The sequence below is a fragment of the Oncorhynchus mykiss genome, chromosome 9 (assembly GCF_013265735.2).
Source record: "Oncorhynchus mykiss isolate Arlee chromosome 9, USDA_OmykA_1.1, whole genome shotgun sequence".
NCBI classification, from domain to species: Eukaryota; Metazoa; Chordata; class Actinopteri; order Salmoniformes; family Salmonidae; genus Oncorhynchus; species Oncorhynchus mykiss.
Genome location: NC_048573.1, coordinates 24910758 through 24931822, shown reverse-complemented (window position 1 = coordinate 24931822; position 21065 = coordinate 24910758). Strand labels below are relative to the sequence as shown.

The 21065-nt window shown below is 43.6% G+C and overlaps 1 protein-coding gene across 4 annotated transcripts in view; it reads right to left on the bottom strand.

Moving 5' to 3' along the window:
• LOC110531788 (regulator of G-protein signaling 12) overlaps nt 1-21065 on the bottom strand; it is a 79327-nt gene that overhangs the window by 20276 nt on the left and 37986 nt on the right. For 3 of the 4 annotated variants that reach the window (XM_036987656.1, XM_036987657.1, XM_036987655.1), the window contains exons 4-17: nt 15392-15413; nt 12280-12452; nt 11781-11873; nt 11418-11561; nt 10691-10864; nt 10197-10350; nt 9624-9721; nt 9018-9218; nt 7012-7085; nt 6685-6811; nt 3718-3817; nt 3204-3274; nt 2578-2674; nt 1269-1859 (exon numbers count right to left, since the gene is read on the bottom strand). In XM_036987656.1, coding sequence (XP_036843551.1) covers nt 1269-1859; nt 2578-2674; nt 3204-3274; nt 3718-3817; nt 6685-6811; nt 7012-7085; nt 9018-9218; nt 9624-9721; nt 10197-10350; nt 10691-10864; nt 11418-11561; nt 11781-11873; nt 12280-12452; nt 15392-15413 — 2119 coding nt within the window. Of the gene's footprint in view, nt 1-174; nt 1860-2577; nt 2675-3203; nt 3275-3717; nt 3818-6684; nt 6812-7011; nt 7086-9017; nt 9219-9623; nt 9722-10196; nt 10351-10690; nt 10865-11417; nt 11562-11780; nt 11874-12279; nt 12453-15391; nt 15414-21065 lie in introns of those variants that run through there. The other variant, XM_036987658.1, reaches the window with a different exon arrangement.

Sequence of the window (21065 nt, the reverse complement as noted above, 5' to 3'; positions counted from 1 at the left end):
ACAAGCTTCCCAGAAGCGCAGAGACAAAGCAGCTACCATGCAAGCACAGGTCGGGGAGGAGGTGGAAGACAAACTAAATGAAAGAGATGTATGTAGTGTTAGGGGAAGTTGGAGAAGAAGAGGCATGGAGTGGTAACTGAATTTGAGATCACAAACGTGTAAAAAGACAGATGATGTGATTCCAGGTCTAACATTTATTAGATCTAATCAAGCACAGATACAGAATTAATTGTCATGATCATCTACAACAGGCATCTACAGAGAGAGAGGATATTTCCAGACAGTGTGACACGCAATTCAACAATGATACCGTTCATTTCAAAAGGATCATTTGTTTCATCAAGGACTCTATAATTACCAACATCTTGTGAAGAAACTGGTTCAGTTTTCCTTCTATGTATTACCAGGAAAAAATCTGAGCAAAATTGTTGAATTGCATTGGAGGATGGGATGAAAGTAAATACAGCTTTTCGGTTTAAAAAAAGTACAGGCAGGTAAGAACAATCATGATCATCTTTTTAGAAAACAATTATGCTTTGGTTACGTTTGATCTTGTCTGTAGCTATGTACTGGGTTTAGGACCGTACTCCAATTATACATTCATAATGCCGGCATTGAGCATTTTATTGACATGAAAGGCTGTGACTCATTGAAATCTATTCCAGGTTCTCTATTTGAATCAATCAATCAAACATTTCACACTTGCATGGTAATTGTAGCTCACTACAATTGGTTGCTGTCAAATTATAGTATGTCTATTTTTCATGTATTGTAATGACAACTGTCATGTTGAGTATTACAGCATTACAATATGTAGGCATTATGAAACAAGTTTTTATCCACCTGCATCCTCATATAACCTCTGTGGTACAACAATATGACATTTTAACATTTACTTTCACCTCAAGTCTCAGTTAAGTTGTAAAACCCATCAGTTCAGTGGTGTGTGAATATAAAGGTCATTCATTTCAAATATATACATCACTATTTACAATTGAGCGGAACTTACTATTGAAAGTGTCCACATAAACAATGCTATCTATGTTCATTAGAAAATATTCAAAGGGGTAAAAATGACTGGGGTACTACTGAGAGAGAATACATTTTCAGTTGTAAATAAAGTGCATTGAAGTCAGTATAAAAGGAGTTGTCGTTGGAGGTCAGGTCACCCTCAGACACACACACAATCACACACTCTCACACACACACAAACACATACACGCACACGCACACCAACACACTTATGCATAGTCACACTGGGGAAATACCTGAGCTTGACTGGCCATTCCCACCACCATCATGGAAGGAGTTGGCGCATGGCGAAGGAGGGAGGAAGTTGCCCTCGGGCAGGCTGCCCTCATGGGACAGCAGCGCAGGGGCCAACAAGGTGCTGTTGGGGCTGGTGATGTCTCCCTCGCCCACCAGGGTCAGGTCAGCGTGGGTGTCTTCCTCCAGTGTCCTGAGGGCCGGGCCTCTAGACTCCGAGGGGCGGGGGATGGGTGAGAGGGCGGCGCTGAAGGGGGGGACGGGGAGGCGGGTTGGGGGTAGAAGCGCCCGGCGCCCCGCAGCTGGATGGGGGTGTCCGTTGGTGCTGCTGAGGGAGGAGTCCAGGCTCTCAGAGCGCAGGCTGGCGTTGAGGGGGCCGCGGGCAGGGGCACCGCCAACCCCGTTCTCCCTGCCAGGCCCCTGGCCTTGTTTGATGGAGGTGGGTGTGGAGCAGGCCATGTCTAGGGAGGCAGTGGAGGGGGGGCCTGAGGTTAACCGCAGGAAGTCAGGTAACTCCAGGTCCTCTTTGTTCAGGAGGCCTCTCTGGTCATTTCTCCGGTTGCTCTGTGCCCGGCTCAGGAGCTCAAAGAATTCTAAAGAGAGAGAAAGCAGTAGAGTTACTTAATATACCTTTAACTAGGGTTGTAGGCCGTGGCGGGGAGAACCATGGGGCGGAGCACAATTGGCCCAGCGTCGTCCAGGTTAGGGGAGGGTTTGGCCGCCCGGGATGTCCTTGTACCATCGCGCACTAGCGACTCCTGTGGCGGGCCGGGCGCAGTGCACGCTGACACGGTAGCCAGTTGTACGTGTTTTCTCCGACACATTGGTACGGCTGGCTTCCGGGTTAAGTGGGCATTGTGTCAAGAAGCAGCGCGGCTTGGTTGGGTTGTGTTTCGGAGGACGTACAGCTCTCGACCTTCGCCTCTCCCAAGGGAGTTGCAGTGATGAGACACGACTGTAACTACCAATTGGACACCATGAAATTGGGGAGAAAAAAGGGGTATAAAAAAAAAAGAGGGGAAAAAATATATAATAATATGGTTGCAAAATTCAAGTAACTTTCCCCCCAAAAAAAATTCCAGAAAGGAAAGTTACCATCATTTTGCAACCCTATCTAAAACCCTCACAAAGAACAAGAAAATAGGTCAAATAAAAAGGGGATTAGATCATTTAACGTGCACAGTACACAGTCCCAAGCTGCACTGACAGATAACCATGAAGGTTGAAGGCTTCTTTTACAGCTGGTGTTAGTGACGCGGCAAAGCAAAGCTCAGAGAAGCAACAGAACGTTAGAAAGAGAGGGGGATTTACCTTCAGCTTCATCTATATTAATCTTTTTCGGCTTTCCCTTTTCCACAGGGAGCGACGGATCTGGTCCGCTTGCCTTTCCTGATGACCTGTCATCTCCCTGCAGACGCAACAATAACAACGCACTCCATTAAGGGGGTGAGGGAGGAGGTTGTGCATGCCCTGTACTAACACCACTACAACACATCCTGGGCAGATTGACTTAAGTGTTCGCACTTGTGCCCTGTTATTAACTATAGGAAACACAAAAAACAACCATAAAACACGAGCGTGTGGTCTCTTTGATGCTTGTTGTTTCTTTTTACGCTTCTTTTATGCTTAGTAAATCAGATGAATGTAATATCCCTAGGAGACAAGGTCGGATCGCAACTACAAAGGTGACCTGGAGGCTGAACGATAAAGTGGGAGGTCAGCCAGGGTTCAAGTCAGCTACAGCCAGCATTTAAGGAAGAAACAACATGACAAAGAGCCAGGAACAAAGTAGAGTAGAGCACTTGAGCAATTATTATGTGACATTAAATTGTTAAGAAGCAGCATAGCAGGGGAGTTACAGCACATTTAGAAATTCAAGGACACTTGAGAAAGTGAAAACAGGAATAAAAGGAGGAGGGTGATGGTGGTCTCCTTACTGTTGCAGAAAGACTCTTGGTGGTCAATGATGGCGGATGTGCTTTCAAGGAGCCTGACTTGGACTTAGAGTCTATAGAGAGTAAAAAACAACAGTGAGGTAAATAGGAGCCAATGAATCATCCCACATGTCCTCCATCACTCTGATATCTTTGTTTATCACTGGAAGTCAGTGGGGACAAAACAGGACATTGATTACAAGAGCTGTTTGAATTCCTGGAAACAGACAGGCTGAAGCACCAGTCCAACATTGGAGGAATTGGATTGGATTTCTCAAGCCACTATCTTGGTGGCTGTTTGGGGGGTTTGAGTGTTTGTGCTGTATAGCCAACTAACGTTTGTTCGTTTGTCATGCCAAATCAATGACCATAGGACTTGGCAAGACAAACAGATCTGGGATCAGGCTAGGTCACTGTAGGCGTTATCTCTGAGATGGAATGTTGGCTTACTTCATTATCTGTCTATCATCTGCGTTTTAGTGCATGTTTTGGTGTTCGGTGTGATGGGCTGTCTTACCTTTCCCTGAGGCAACAGGGTCTGCTCTCTCCAATACCACACGCAGGCCGTCCAGACTGGATATGGGCGCCCCCAGGTCTAGGGGCTCCGTTTCTCCACTCTGTCAAAACACAACACAAAGTTTTAGCAGTCTTCATGCTCATAGGGGGCACATGGCCCCTCAGATTTGTCCTGTTTATATACACGATATATACACAAAAGTATGTGGACACCTGTTCAAATGAGTAGATTCGGCTATTTCAGCCACACCCATTGCTGACAGGTGTATAAAATCAAGTACACAGCCATGCAATCTCCATAGACAAACATTGTCTGTAGAATGGCCTTACTGAAGAGCTCAGTGACTTTCAACTTGGCATCGTCATAGGACACCACCTTTCCAACAAGTCAGTTTGTCAAATTTATGCCCTGCTAGAGCTGCCCTGGTCAACTGTACGGGCTGTTATTGGGAAGGAGTGACAATGGCTCAGTTGCGAAGTGGTGGCCACAAAACTTCACAGAACTGGATAGTCAATTGCTGAAGCGCGTAGCGCGTAAAAATCGTCTGTACTCTATTTCAACACTCACTACCGAGTTCCAAACTGCCTCTGGAAGCAACGTCAGCACAATAACTGATCGTCAGGAGCTTCATGAAATGGGTTTCCATGGCCGACCAGCAGCAAACAAGCCTAAGATCACCATGCGCCAATGCCAAGCGTCAGCTGAAGTGGTGTAAAGCTTGCCGCCATTGGACTCTGGAGCAGTGGAAACGCGTTCTCTGAAGTGATGAATCACGCTTCACCATCTGGCAGTCCAACGGACTAATCTGGGTTTGGTGGATGCCAGGAGAATGCTACTTGCCCCAATGCATAGTGCCAACTTTAAAAGTTGGAATAATGGTCTGGGGATGTTTTTCATGGTTTGGGCTAGGTCCCTTAGTTCCAGTGAAGGGAAATGTTAATGCTACAGCATACAATGACATTCTAGACGATTCTATGCTTTCAACAGAGCCCTGACCTCAACCCCATCGGACACCTTTGGGATAAATTGGAATGGCCACTGCGAGCCAGGCCTAATCCCCCAACATCAGTGCCCAACCTCACTAATGCTCTTGTGGCTAAATAGAAGCAAGTCCCGGCAACAATGTTCCAACATCTAGTAGAAAGTCTTCCCAGAAGAGTGGAGGCCGTTCAAACAGCAAAAGGGTGACCAATTCCATATTAATACTAATGAAATTAAATGTCTACATACATTTAGTCATGTAGTGTATATTTTTTTGATTTTTTTTTCTCTGTAATACTACTAGCCACTTGGCAAATTTATGGAGTTGACTTTAGCTAGCCCAAATATGTTTGCAATCTCCCAACATCATAACTAGCTACCAAGAAGCCATTTCAGGCTATCAATCAAGTTAGAGTATCTAGCTTGTCTATCTTAGCTGGCATGCCTGCTGGTAAGGTTGGTAGACTTTAGAAAAGCAAGCTATATCTAAATGTACTCACACTCCTTTCTATCTTTTACCCAGATTTGAGCAGAGAAGCATATATAGTTTCTTTAAAAAAATAACCACCACGGATAGAGACAGCTGAAGAGGTATGCTTAGCTATGCAGAAAAATATACATATTTTTGACATAGAATTAAGCATAATGATTATGGCTCTAGATTGCAGGAAAAAGCTGCCCACATCCGGACTACCCCCAGCCATCCTCACATACTAGGTGCACGACGTTTCTGTGTTTTAGCATGTTAGTTTGCAAGCATTTTAGCCTATTAGCATGTTTCCATCGATTTCATCACATGACCATGATGCCTTATTGACATGTCAGACAAGCAAGTTGCTACTTTAGCGTATCGTCACAACTTCTGTGTACTATCATTAACTGTGTAAGATATGGATGCCTTCGCTCCATTTTGAATGTGGCTTTCAGCTTACTGTGTAATCAGTAACAAATGTAGGTATAGGCGACATGGGCAGCCGCCCAGGGCGGCACGGGGCGCCCACACAATTTCTTGGGGAATGATGACATTTGTGGTTTTCTATCGCTCATTTACACATCACGTCAATGATATCATGTCACCGTGTGGGACTATGGGTCAATTAACCTTGTCGGAGTGGGCGCCCTGATTCTAGTTTGTGAGCTAGGCAGGCTACTGCCTGGGAAGGTCTCCCACTCAGAAGTACGAGATGGGGAGGGGGCAGGTTGACCTCAGGTCTCCCCACTGGAAGCCCGAGGTAGGGGGAGCGGGGGAATCTATCAAATAGCACACCTCTAACGTTGTACAGTACTAATGCAATTAGTAAAATCAGTCACACTATGAAAAGCTACCAAATAAGTTAGTTTCACAGACATATTGTTGCATTTTTTAAATGGTTTGTGCAAAATCATTAAGAATAATATAAAACCAGTCTGCACACCACCAAGGTGAATTGGTTTAGTCTCGACTCTTGGTTGACAGTGTTGGGGGATGGGTAATGTATTGATGCTCGAGTGTCAAATCAACACAAATTTGTTTGTGTCTTTGTTACTTCTTTTTGATATTTATGAGTCTTATTTTTGTATATATATATATTTGTATATATTTTTATATTTATATAGTTTGAAATGTTATGATTATTTGTGTACTTCCAAATGTCTGAATAAAAATGACAGTTAGTGCAGAATGGTTTTTTTTTTTTTAAATAAACCAACTAACTGGCAAGGATTTGGAAGAGAAGGGAGTCCTTCTACTCCCCTTCACCCTGCATGTTTTAGGAGTGTCGTCATTCATAATTATAGCCCTCTCTCTTTGTATCTTCAGAGGCCGTTTGAGTCAGAATGAGCCAACTACCCAGCAACATTTGAAGAGGATGCGGTTCCTTCCCTCTTCCAAGCCAATGAGACTCCACCCAGTGACATTGTCATCTTTTACATGCTCTACAGAAGATTGGTTGGACACACAGCTGCAAACAGAAAATATTGAGGCGACCCAGCCAGTCACCGACATACTATTTTGGCCACCAGATCCTTGAGGTGGAGGCCGTATTTCGCCACGACGGGACGCAGGACTTCGGTGACGGGTTTGGTGGGTTTGGCCTTCAAACCTACGGAGCGATTAATGGGCACCAGGTCCAACCTAAAAATAGAGGGAAAATAAATATGCAGATACTTTCTGTAACACGATCATATGATTTTCTTCAGATTCTACTGGGAGGAATGCAGGTGCAAAGAGTTATTTTAAAGTTCACATTGTTGAATAAAAAGGGGGGAATGGGAGAGAGAAAGAGAGAGAGATGTGGAGACAAAGATGTAGGGAGGTAGAGATGCATATTTTACCTGAATAGAGTGCGTTTTTCCATTCTGAGGTTCCGTGCACTGAGGGTCATGCAGTCTTGGTCCAGCACCAAAGGCTAAAAAGAATAAAAACAACATGAAAACCTACTTACGAAGCCATGAAGCGATGCCTTACTAAAACAATAATGTATGGCATTAAGCAGACGCTTTTATCCAAAGTGACTTACAATCATGTAAGTCACATGGTGTATTAAGTGGAACTAACCACTTAATACATCAATGGATCTGCACTATTTCACTCCAAATTGGCTTTTCTTAAAGTATGGGTCGCGACCCACCTGTTAATGCGGTGTGTCAGAGAAAATGTATAATTATTTCATTAATTACTGGAATTGATTTGGCCAAGTGCATCTGCGCTCTCTGTTCAGTGTGGTCTCTGCTCAGTTTGGCAGCTGCGCAAGTTTACCAGATCTTTTTCTGCAGTTTCTTGAAGATCACTCAGTGACCCACAAGCTGCAGTGCTGTCGTTCAAGCCACTGACTTGTTATTCCCACTCGCCATCATTCACCCCTGTCATGAAATGGACTCATGCTAGCCACAAGTTCTGACTGAGCTCAATCGTCATGAAACGCATATACAGCTATGAGTTTCTCTGTCTTTCATACAAACTTATAACAAGGAGTCCCCACAATGTGTTTTGTGTGTGGAAGTGCGTAGTAATGAGTCTCTCATAATGAACAAATTAATAAAACGACACATCCTGACCAAACATCCACAGCAGGATGGTAAACCCAGGGAGTTCTTTCAGAACAGGGCTTAATGCTTCAGGAAACAGTGCTTCAATGTGGAAAAGTAAGTCAACTAGCAAGGCATTGTAGTCATTTTATAACAGGTGATGATAAGCAGAAATAAGGGAGTACTCTCTCTCATGGTAGTAGATGTGAGTTTCTCTTTCAAACAATCCCCTGGCCTTGTAACGTTTCACAGCTAATAGCTAACGTTAGCCAAAGCAAGCTAGCTACTGATAGTGCAACCCTAGTAATAATACAGATAAAGATGAAACATTATCAGGCCTACTGTACATTTGACTGTAGAAATGATTGTTGAAAACAAGTCTAGGCTTAAACTGTTGCTGTTAAAATACAATTAATCATTTTTATTCTGAACTGGAATAAACTGATTGAAGCAAGATGCCTTTTGAGGCAAACACTCACACATTTCTGGGTTGCTCATCAACAGCAGGAAGCGGTCAACTGCCTGACTGAGAAAGGAGTAGATGTTCTGGTCCAGTTTGGCACCACATACCTATGCGAGTCAGGTTTCTCAACTCTGACATACTTAAAAAACATGTACAGAAAGAGTTTCAAGGCTGAGCATGACCTCGGTGTTGTACTGTCAAAAACAGAGCCCAGAATAGACATGCTTGTTGAAAACTTCAACCAGCCACACACCTCTCTGTGTTTTCTGGTCTACATCTGTGTGATGTGATCAATCAGTTTATTCCAGTTCAGAATAAAAAATATGTATTGTATTTTAACAGCAACAGTTCCAGCCTAGACTTTCTTTCAACAATAATTTCAACAGTAAGATGTACAGTAGGCCTGATCATTTTTCTTCTGTACTGTTACTTACGGCTGCACTATCAAAGCCTGTGTGTGTGTTCTGTTATTCATCTGTGTGATGTGATCAGTCAGTTTATTCCAATTCAGAATTGAAATGATTTATTGTATTTTAACCGCAACAGTTCCAACCTAGAAAGATTTTTAATGGGGGAAAATAAACATTAATATATTTTTAAATGGATATTTAATTTCATTGTTATTTGTTTTTGTCTATATTGCATTTGTTTTAGGCATAAGGGCAATGAAATGTACTGATATTTATATATAGTTGCATATTTTCCTAAGCTTGGGTCCCAGGAAAAACACAGAATTTCTAATTTGGGTCCCAGGCTGAAAAAGTTTCAGAACCCCTGCTCTACATCCACATTGAGATGCACAGTAAGGGAAACAGTAACTGTGCTGGGAACCATCGTGAGTTTGACTCACCTTCTCTCCTCCCACCAGGAAGAGGTCTACGGCAGCCATGTTGATGCGGAGGCTCTGACAGAGGTCCCGGAGAACCTCCCTAATGGTGGCCCCCGGCCGCAGGGTCACAGAGGAACACGAGCCGTCCGGCAGGGTCATGCTGCAGATCTTGGAGCACTCCCTTACCCTCTCCCACACCGGCACCGAGTGACGATTGTCCCCCTGCATGGGAATACCATGACAAACCATAGTCAGAGATGATAGAACTCAACGGAAGCAAGAGAAAATACCAAGAGCTAAAACTGCAACCACAACAGTGTCTCTATGTTTTGTATGTAGTGTTTGATGTTCGACCTGCCTGCAAACCAAATTTCCCTGTGGGATAATAAAAACAAAATTGAACGCCTGAACCTTGAAATGAAACCCCTTCAACTCATGTAACATACAGTATAACACCTGTAACCAGCCAGACCAAGGTATACCCAAATCCCTTGTCAAGCAGAATTTCTGCAAACATGCCACAAAACTAACAGAGTCAGGATCTGTGTAACTGATGCTCCTACTACAGAACTATCTTGGTTCCGTGTTGCCATGGTGACCTGGCCTGGCCTTGCAGCCGGATCTTACCTCGGTTTTGCCCGTTGAACAGGAAGTGGCCAGCTCCAGACTAGCACCCGAGGACAAGGAACCCTGTGATTCCCTCCGACCGTTGCTGCCCCAGGAATCTACCCAACAGAGGAAGGACAGTGAGGCCACAGTTAGGATACAACTCATTCCACAATTAATATCCATGCATCATCACACCACAACTACACATAAAACTCACTGACTTCTAAACTTGAAAAATTGTTAATCATCAGGTATCTGATGGAAGGGCCACAGGAGGAATGTATATGGTTGCGGTCACTGACAAGGGTGGAGAGCTTTAGATTAGTGAGGAATGGGGGCTGAGGTCGAGTCAGGTCACATTAAGGGAGAAGGAACAGTTTATTACCAACATCACTTCCTGCCTATAAATAACAAATGTAAAGCACACAATGCAGTGCTGTGTATTGCCCGACCAAAGACCTACCACCATAATGCATGACAGAAAGCTTTATGTCAATATTGAAATCCTACACAAGAAGTTTCCTCAGGTATTTGAATTGAATACATAGGATTAACTCCTTATGACTTATTCTATGACTGAGAGTTGCTCACCAATGTTGATTTCTCCAATGTCCTTTTTCTTGGGTCCCTTCCCAAAGCTCCGGTTCCGGGACCAAGAGAAGAAGATGCCCCGTTTCTTATGCTCATCGTGCTCGTCTCCGGGTTCCTCGGTCAGTGACCTCCCTGACTTCTGATTCCTGGCCTCCTATTGTACAACAAAACAACCAGTTCAAACAACCTGTGTAACACCTGGGTTGATACATGAGTGCATACCGTAGAAAGCCATTTGCCATGGAAAATATCTAGCAGCAGAGTTTCTTATTGGACAAGTTAATGTAGTGCCTCCTTGTTTTGGTCCGTTTTCTTCCGTTTGGTACCCTGTGAATACGACCCTGATGTTTTGAAGACTAACAAACTAACAAACACATATACTGGCTACAACACAAAATGTGCATCTCACAGGCGAGTTCCACAATCACCCAAAGTGGTTACTAAGACAATACCAGATGCCCTTTTGGCTGTTATGGTTACTATGGTAAGGGTACCTTATTCGGTGTGGAGTGGCCGGAGCTGGCACTGTGCTTGGAGGGAGCGGGGCTACAGGGGATCTGGTAAGGGTCGGGTAATGGTCGTCCCTCCACCTCGGCCAGCATGCACTCCTGGTACAGGCCAGACTTGAGGAACCGGGAGTAGCTGTCAAACTTCATCAGGTTGAAGATCTACAGAAAAAAATAGGGAGAGAAAATGATCTTGTCTTGTGAATGGTCACAAATGGTTATGACAGGTGTTATGACATATGTCATAACAGCTATGATTCGGTCACGTTTGTAACATTGTACAGACCTAAAACAACATTGTAAAGGCCTGAGTGTGTGTGTGTGTGTGTGTGTGGGGGGGGGGGGGGGTGTATGCTAGTTTGTGTTTGGTCCTGAAGCACAATAGCCCTTTTGGAAACAGGCAGATGGTTGGAAAAAACGACACTGGGCATAAAACATTTTGTACTGGAGTAAAGCAGTAAAAGAACATTCACACATAGCACTGAATCATAACAATGCTCCAGCAGCGCAGCCCTGCAGTTGACACTGTGCTGCTCCTAGCTGTGTGTGTGTGTGTGTGTTCTTGGTTTTACTATCTTTGTGGGGACCGTAAAACAAGGAAAATTCAGACAAGTGGGAACATTTTGCTGGCCCACTCAAGGAAAAGGGCTATTTTAGGCTTGGATTAGGAGTTAATGTTAGGGTATAACATATAGTAGGCAGTTGGTCCCCTCACCTGTAACTGCTGAGCCTTGAACATGTTTGGACATGGGGATGTGAGGACGTCATCAGCCAGGTGGGCCTGACTGTCGATGTTGACCGGCGTGGTAGCCTTACTGGACAGGAAGCTGTTGTAAATCTCCCCCGCCCTCTGGGATAACTGGGGAGGAGAGGAAGAGGTTTTATAAACACACACAACCATGACATAACCCAGTGATATAAAGGGGAATGGTTTTTAACTTTAAGCCATGATCAGCCCTCACAACGGAGGGATTTTTCTATCCAGTCCATGACATCTAAAACCTATATGGACTTCTGAACTGGACTAGATAGGGAAGTATAGTTTGGTCTTGGTGTTGAGTAAGGGGAATAAGCTTACCTGCTTTTTGTCTGTTGCAGGTACCTGACTGAAGTATTCACAGGCCTGCCAGAACAAGATATTCTCCTCACTGAATTCCTTTTTGAGGAATTCCTGCGGAGACACAAGCCACAGCTTTATCACACTTGCAATAAGCCTGGTAAATGTTCTGGTTGTGTTGGTTGGCTATATAGTTAACTATTGCTTCTATTCCACAGAAGATAATGTTTTCATGTCTAATTAGCTTCGTATTTGATTTAATCCAACAGAATGGAAAATCAGAGAGTTAACTGTAACATTTCATAACATGCAAACTAAAACTCAATTTCCCAGTTGATTAGCTGTAAAGCGTACTGCTAATTCTATCCCACAGAACACGTTTGGATGCCTGAGGTAGATTGATTTCAGCTAACAAATTGAGAATGAGAGAGATAATTAACTGTTAATTTCGTTGAATTTCAGATCACATAACTAAACTAAAACTCCCAGTGAAATAAAATGTGTTCTTTACTGTACGTACTGAGAAGTAGCAGACGCCAATGGGGTCCTGGAGCAGGCGCTCGAAGCAGGCAGCCCAGCTGGCCACCCGGCGCTCTGACAGCCTCTTGTGGCTGCCGGCGCCGGGCAGACTGCTGTTGCTGTTCAGACTGCTCTGGCTGCAGCAGCCCTGGAGCTGCACACCACCACCATAGTCTGGAGAGAGAAAAGGGGTAGAAAAAATGATTAGGATGTGTACCTAACTCACTAAAAGAGGCAATAATAAATCCTCTCCTGAAAAAGCCAAACCTTGACCCGGAACATGTAAAAACCTAAATCGGCCTATATCAAATTTCCCATTCCTCTCGTTTAAAAAAAAAGAGCTGTTGCTCAGCAACTCACTGCCTTCCTGAAGACGAATTCCTCAAGGTTCTGTTTTAGGACCACTATTGTTTTCACTATATACGCTACCTCTTGGTCATTCGGAAACACAATGTTAACTTCTATGCAGATGGCACACAGCCAGCTGTACATTTTATTGAAACACGGTGAAGCCCCGAAATTGCCTATCCTGGAAGCCTGTTTCAGACATAAGGAAGTGGATAGCGGCAAATGTTTTGCTTTTAAACACGGACAAATCAGAGATGCTAGTTCTAGGTCCCAAGAAACAAAGAGACCTGCTGCTTTTGTCACTTCAAGATTAGACTACTGCAATGCTCTACTCTCCGACTATCCGGATATAGCACTAAATAAACTTCAGCTAGTGCTAAATACGGCTGCTAGAATCTTGTCTAGAAGCAGAAAATTCAATCATATTACTACAGTGCTAGCCTCTGGCTTCCTGTTTTCAAGGTTTTACTGCTAACCTAAAAAGCATTACATGGACTTGCTACTGCCTATGTCTCTGATTTGGTCCTGCCGTACATACTTACACATATGCTACGGTCACAAGACATAGGCCTCCTTATTGTTCCTAGAATATCTAAGCAAACAGCTGGAGGAAGGGCCTTCTCCTATAGAGCTCCATTTTTATGGAATGGTCTGTCAATCCATTTGAGTGATGCAATCTTTAGGTCTTAACTGCTAAGGCAGTTGCAAGGCACTGGAGTGACGAAACACACTTGCTGTCTCTGCCTGGCCGACTCCTCTCTCTCTCTCCACCGGGATTCTCTGCCTCTGATTGTATTACAGTGGCTGAGTCATTGGCTTGCTAGTGCTCTCCCATGCCGTCCCTAGGAGGGGTGCATCACGTTTTGGCAAAGTGAGTGGGGTTATATCCTGCCTGGTTGGCTCTCTCCTGGGATTTCGTCGGACGGGGCCACAGTACATTTGACTGATTGATTGGTTAGGGGACAAGGGGTTAGTGACAGTGACTGCTCTGACAACAACAGCCGTTATAGTGCTGCAACCCACCACCATTATATTGCACCCTGCCACCATCGTCTACAGCAGAGGTAATTCAGGGACACACACGGGGGGACATGATCACTATACACTAAAAGACGGGGGACGAGGCTATTACTCTGGGTCTTTACAAACACCCAAAAGAAGGGAATAGCTTTGGAGCTGTGGAATCTAGACAACTAGGCCGAGTACTTCTAAGGACTCACAGTTAGTACTTGCTATCATGGCACCAGATGGCAATTTCATGGCTGTAAGTCCCACCAATCAGAGAAAGCACAATAGCAAAAACACAAAAGGAAGACTGCAGGGTGTGTTACCAAAATGCCCTTGAATGGTCAATGTCAGACAAGACAAGTGTTCACGATCTGCCAAGGCTAACAACATTGAGGAATTTGAATAGCCTCTGTTGGGAGTTCTCTGAAAACACTACACTGAGAATAATCTAAGATTAATCCATAGCCTCCAGCACCAAGGTATCTAATGATGCAGAAGCACAGGAAGAATTACAAATAGATGTAGTTTCAATTGAGGTTTATCTAGCAACGTTTCTTAATGCTATTGCAAATATTACATGACACGTTGGACACCAAATCATGACTGTTCGTGACTGACTACTTTACAATGCTGTGAGTAATGTCACGGCATGCAGTCTAACTATAGCATCTCATGCCTTTGTTAGCCAATTCACCCAGATGAATCAGTACATGTGCCAACAGAGGCATAAAAAAAGCTGATTTTACAGATCATTACATCTAAAGACGCAAGAGTCGTATTCCATTTTCTATCGCAGCAATCCATTTGTCCCAGACACTTGTTTATATTTTTATTTCAACTCTGCCAATTGACCTCGGTGACATTATATTTGGTTTGGAGTTGACAAGATATTTGGTTTGGAGTTAGCTGTATTAGATTCGGGTGTTGGGAATATTGTGTTTGCCAGCAGAGAGAAAATATGGGGCCTGTGTTGCTTTGTTAATGAGATGGTTTTCAGGGTAAATAGCATAGGGTGTCTGAACCAAAACCTCAGAAAATAAGGTAAGCAGCGGCAATGCCGAGGCTCCATTGACCGTGGCGTTCAGCAAACATTATTAAACGTCTGTGAAATGGGGAACAGACAGCAAACACCAAAGCCCAAACCCTAAAACCCCAGCACAAGCGCCTTTTGTTAGTCGTAAATAAATAGGTTGACATCATATTCTGTGTGCCTGTTTTATTCAATAACTTCCGAATTGCGTGTGGTGGAAAGTGTAATAAAAATGAACTGGAAACCGAGAAAGTCGCATTCTAAACAAATGCACACAAAAGTGACCATTATTGTTCTACAAAAGGGTCTACACTCTTAGAAAAAAGGTGCTATCTAGAACCAAAATGGGTTCTTTGGCTGTCCTCAAAGGATAACCACTCTTAGTTCCAGGTAGAACCCTTTTGGTCACAGGTAGAACCCTCTTGGGTTCCATGTAGAACCCTTTCCACATGGAACCCAAAAGAGTTCTACCTGGAACTAAGAGCCGCAGAACACTTCTTGAAACCCTTTTTTTGTAAGAGTGTATGGCGGGACAAAATGTCTCATTTGGTCCGGGGCTTGTTTAGGAACTATTAGTTGAACTTAATTTAAAACTAATTTGGTCAGTTAGTTACAGCTATTACATACAGCTGCAAGCCACAAATCTATTTGCTGTGTTTTGATATCACAGATAAAGTAGCTAAATGTCAGAATGGGTGTAATGAAAAGAAAAGATAAATGTACTCACCAGCATCTGAGGAAGCAGTCGACTGAAAGAGAACAAAGAGAGACATGAGTGAGAAGCTGCCCTCATGTCCTCCTCCTGCTCTGAGGCAAGGAACTACTGGAGCCTGAAAAACAGTGTCTCTCCAGACATCCCACCAGTGTGCGTGTGTGTGTTACTGCAAGGGGAGGGCCCCTGTTCTCTAATCAGGGGCCATTAATGTAGGGATATGGGTGGACCAAGGGCCTCTGCACACACAGCTGTTCACACCCCAAGATCGTGGCCCGCCCCTCACCACACACATTCACCACCTACGACTCACACGTCTTGAACACACTAGAACATACTCAGAGAAAGAACGAGAGAAACACACAGACAAACACACACACACACTCTCTTTCACACACACAGACACAAGAAAGACCAAGAAGTAGCACAATCCCTCTCGCTGGTGTCATGATCAGATCAGAAGTCATTATGAGGAGCCACTTAGAGGCCGTTGCTTGCAGTAATGGGCCACTTTTCTCATGCTAATTCAGGGGCTGAGTGGGCTATAAAGGTCTATACAAGGCTATAGGTCACAGAGTGAAGAGTCATTCCAACAAGCGTCTTCGGGAAAGACTCAACAATTGCATTTCACCAAAGTGTTGGTATTTGGCTGGCATATTTATTAGCGTGATGCTCTCACACAACCAATGCCTGACTTGATTTTATATATTCACATGGCAAACAGAATTAGAAGACATTGCTGGAAGGAAAGCCAGCTATAGCTGTTAACATCAGTTTAGATAGAAAATAAAGATTTAGAGCAAAAAAATTACAATATTTTAACATGCCGCAAAGGAAATGAGTGGAGCATCATTCTTTCCAAGAACACTCTTTAAATCAGTGTGTTGGAGGATTCATTAAGAAAGAGAGACTGATGCCCGATGAGCATTCGAGAAGCCACTTCGAATTGTGAATGTGCTGGGATATATGTCTAGACAGGGCACTTCCAGCAAGGCAAATGCTTGAGATAATTCAAGCACTGATTTTGGATTTCAATGGATTTCAACAATATTGTGGAATATAAATCAGATCTAGAGACTTGAAAGTTGAAATTGAAGAGATTTGAAAGTTGTCATCAACATAACATAAGCATTTCGATACACTCGCAATAACATCTGAAAACCATGTGTATGTGACCAATGACATTTGATTTGAAATTCATAAAAAATATTTCTATGCATAGGCCTAATTAGCAATGTTTTAAGTTAAAGGAGTGCATAATAAGATATCCTTTCTTTGTGGATCTACTATTGGCCACAGCTGGGAGTCATTTATGCATCTAAAATAACATTAATCAATGACTTGAGGAATATGACCAGACATATTTTGTACCTGCCCATTCCCAGTCAGTCAGTGGCTGGCTAATGTTGATTGACCATGTTGGGGTAAGGATCACCGTCATGTGCACCCATTGTGGTCCATTCCATTATGGGAGTGATGGTGACCACATGTAAATGTCGCATCAGTGTTTTCCCCCTCTCACAGAGGTGAAGAGAGTGTAGTCCCAAGAACCACAACATCTAGTCTTCACTCAACAACCACAAGGCTGCTGAACCAACCCCATACTGTCACATGGAATGACACTGGAGAGACGAAGCAGGTACGGTGAGTCAAATATTTAATATAGAACGGACATGGAACAGGAACAGGGTCAGCAAACGAGTAATACAGACAAAGAACAATCCATGCAGCAGCAGTGAACAGAGCAAGGGAACTGACAAATATAGGGGAGGAAATAAACAGGTGATGAATGAGTCCAGGTGAGCGCATGATGAGGGAAGGCAGGTGTGTGTAGTAGATGGCAGGAGTGCGTGATGCAGGGCAGCTTGGCGCCCTCAAACGCCGGGTGGGGGGGGGGAGTGGGAGCAGACATGACACATACAGCCTGGGCCTCTTTTGTGGTGGCTAGACCACATATAGAGAGAAGATGAATAGGTCAATAGAAAATGGAGGAAGAAAATGTAGAGAGCACCTGCTCAAAACGACTGTTGCTTCAGTAGTAGCAGCAGCTCTTGCACCTAAACCCCCACCCTAAATACACAGTAGTCTCCAGAAACCATGTTTCATTCTAAACTAGACCACCATCATCTATGACATATGTCTTGGCATGTTTGAACTCGTAAAAAGTCCCTACTGAAACCATTAAATTATACAGGGGAGTCACTAGAGTCGTAGCCTGTACAGACCTAGTAGTAGTTTGAGATTGGTGTTCAAAGAGTTGAGATGTCAGCCATATCCTGTTCTCGAGGATAATGAACTCCCTTCCCAACCAATCTTTCACTCATGACGACTCATAGGAGAGCATGTCACAGTAAATCTCATCATGACACACTGCGGATGTTAGCCAATCTAATACCTGCCCTTCTAAATTACTATGTGTCATATGAGAACTATTTCTGATGAATGAAAACATCAGGTCACGTCACAAGTCACGTCAGGTTGCCTTTAACATCATGAAGGCTAAAGTTTTCGCCACACCTATTAAAGTTGTTACAGCTCTGTTGATTAATGAAACGGAGTGTGTGTGTGTGTGTGAGTGTTTAGCAGCCTACAGGGGTTAATGAGACCACACATACACCTCGGTGTGTTTTCCAGCTCGTTATTGCTTCCACAGCAATACAGCCCTGTGAAGAGATCAAGTGAAGGCTGGCCACTTCTGTTGTCTCAACTGCTCTGCTCTCTTCCTCTGTTCACACCTCCAGTGACGCCCCGCAGACAAGCTCTATCCATGGGTGGCACTAGGCAGGACAAGCCTTGAGCATAATATCATTAGGAGCCAACAAAGGTCTTACAAAATAGACAAAGCTATGTTTCTAGCTACAATCCAGGCTTTAGCGATCCAACCCCAGCGGGTCCTAATCCACTATTTGGAAAAGACATGTTATGAGGTTTTCATATAGCCTAGGTGCTGGTAGAGAGCTCCAGGGGGCACAGATTATACAGGGATATCTCAAAAGTAATGTAGGCAATATCGGATAGTGCAATCCATTGAAGCATGACAAAGAAGATATAAAGACAAAGTGAAGCCATGGGGGATGTAAAGAACATATCAGGTGCGACAACGTACAAGCCCAATCAGGTTAAGAGAAAGAAAAAAACGACTTTTCCAATGTAAGTATTAACATACAGTATGGTGGGCGCAAGCTATGCATACATTTCCAACACTGATGAGGCTTTGTCCTAAACACCACACATTCAAATCACATCACACTTCTTGACTTGTTTAGGCATGCTCGTGTCCCTAGAACCGTGTTAAGAGAGATGAACTCTGTCGATCACACCAGTAGAGCCAGAGAGAGAAATGCCTTCACAGCCTTCACAGTTCCTCTCCCAAATCATAACTGTGGAAAGTAATGACTAAAGCAGCTGAGTCCCTCACCACCACCAGACAAAAGAGTGAAACTGTCCTATAAAGTTGTCAGAAGTTTACTTACAGTGTTGAAATACCAGGTTTTCTTGAAGGAGAGTCTCTTTTTGAGACTCATTATTCTCAGAGTCTGGTGTATGCTAACAGGCAGACAGATGTGTGTCTGAGCGCATACCTGAACACTCCCCACCCAAACGCTGCCACCATGTCTGTACAAGTCAGAGCGAGCCGGGGAAATGTGACGAGGTACCAGACAGGGGAAGCTCTGTTCCCCTATACTCCTGTGCTTTTTGTTACCGTGGCAATCCACACGAGCAATACAGTACAGCCTCTGCCGCCATAGGGCGTTAGGGATTCAGATGAAATAAACCCCCCCCCCCCCCCTCCTTTGTTTCCAGGCACAGTATTCTATATTCATTGCTTCGTGAAGGCTGGAGTCACTGCTAAATTGAAACCAGATGAATGTTCAATCAGATTTAGTATTTATTAAAATCCTTAAATTCCTGCTCCAGTTTATTTATCCTCATCAGGTTGCACCAGTCAGCTATAATTTGTCCCACCATAACTATCAACTACAACTTCAAAATCAATGGACAATTGCTTTAACCAAGAAAACAATGTATGATTTCATGAAAATAATCATGTCAACTATTTGACTGGTTCTACTAGAAGGAAAATACGTTTGCAAACCTTTGTCATTGGAGTCGGACTGAGTCGCATTTCTGCTGCTTTTTGGCAATCTCTGGGATCTGTCTGCAGATTGCTTTGGACCCACTCTATTTTCCTTAACATGGGTGGCCCATTCTGAGGGTTTCCCATAGCTAATGGACAAGCCTGATTGCATTTAATTCCTCTCTAAACACCCGTTGCCTCATGACCTGAAAGTGCAGTGTAATCGTGCTTTCACATGCAGTACTTCTTAACATGCAAGATTTTAGGGTGGATTTTATCCTGTCCTAGTGCTTTCAAACATTATATATTATAGTCTACGCATTTTACTATTGTATTAGGATCCCCATTAGCTGCTGCTGATGAATAGACTCGCGGGAAGAGTAGCTGCATGTTTATCAGTTTCAAAAGAGTGAGAGCGAGAGAAGAGGGAAGAGTGAGAGGGTGTGTATAATAATAAATAACATCTGACAAGCTGTAATTACAATCTGGTGAAAATAGACAAAATTAGTCAGACCCTGATGAATAATCAGAATAAAAACAGCCCTCCTGACCTCTTGACTCTTTCACATGTTGGGGTAGACAGTTCAGGGTTGGTGAGTTAATGTCAATTTAGCTCTGAGAATGTGTACAAACTTCACACAACACAAACAAGCAGTAACCAATCAATATGTTTTGGTTTCACGTAAAGCATCTCTTTAGATCTGCTCCTCATCCAACTGTCATGCTTACCAGTCTACCTTGCTGAATTAACTGGCTGTAAGAAGAAAGCCTTGCAGAAAAATGCCACAATTGATTACTGACATTTCCCAAAATGCCTTAGTCTGTCCCAACCATTGTCTTTTGGGTCCCAGGGCTTCTAATCATTAAACTGAAGGCATTTTATGATGAGACTCCAAAAGTGGACTTAATGACACTGAGCCAACATTCCCCACAACCAGAGCCAAATCAATTAATCAAATATTTCCTTTCCTCCCTATATCCTCCCTGTATTCCTATGCAAAAAACAACAACACTCCAATGTCAACGAGACCCAGGCAGCACTGGTCGAGTTCTAAACAAATCAATCTCAAATTGAAGAAGACAACTAATCTCTGCCTGCTATCTCATGGCAGACAACAAACTATGCCTCCAGAAAATAATTACAAGAGAAAGCCTTGGAAGCCACTTCCTTTTGAGGGAGGGAGGGCAAGGACACAGCGACTGATAAGATGGAAGAGACATTTCTTCCCCAACCGAGTGAGGAGAAGAGAGAGAAGAGAGACTCCTCTGGCGATATGCAACCAACTGAAGAAACCCCCAGACAGAGAGACAGCCTTGTGTTGTGTTCTTTAGAGATTATGACTTGTGTCCAAAAATGTTATTGGCACGACAAAGCCATTGTAGGTCTGATACACACTGTGTATCATCAGCTCAGATGTGATGATGAGCTCATGAACGATGGTTAGATGACTGGCACCACAATGGTGGAACCAGCTTTCCCGATGCTAGGGCAGCAGAGTCCCTGCCCATCTTCCGAAAAACTTCTAAAACAACAACTCTTCAAAGAGTATCTTAAATAAGTCTGTCTTTTAAAAAAATACATAGAAAAAATTGCAATTGTCCTTTCCTACT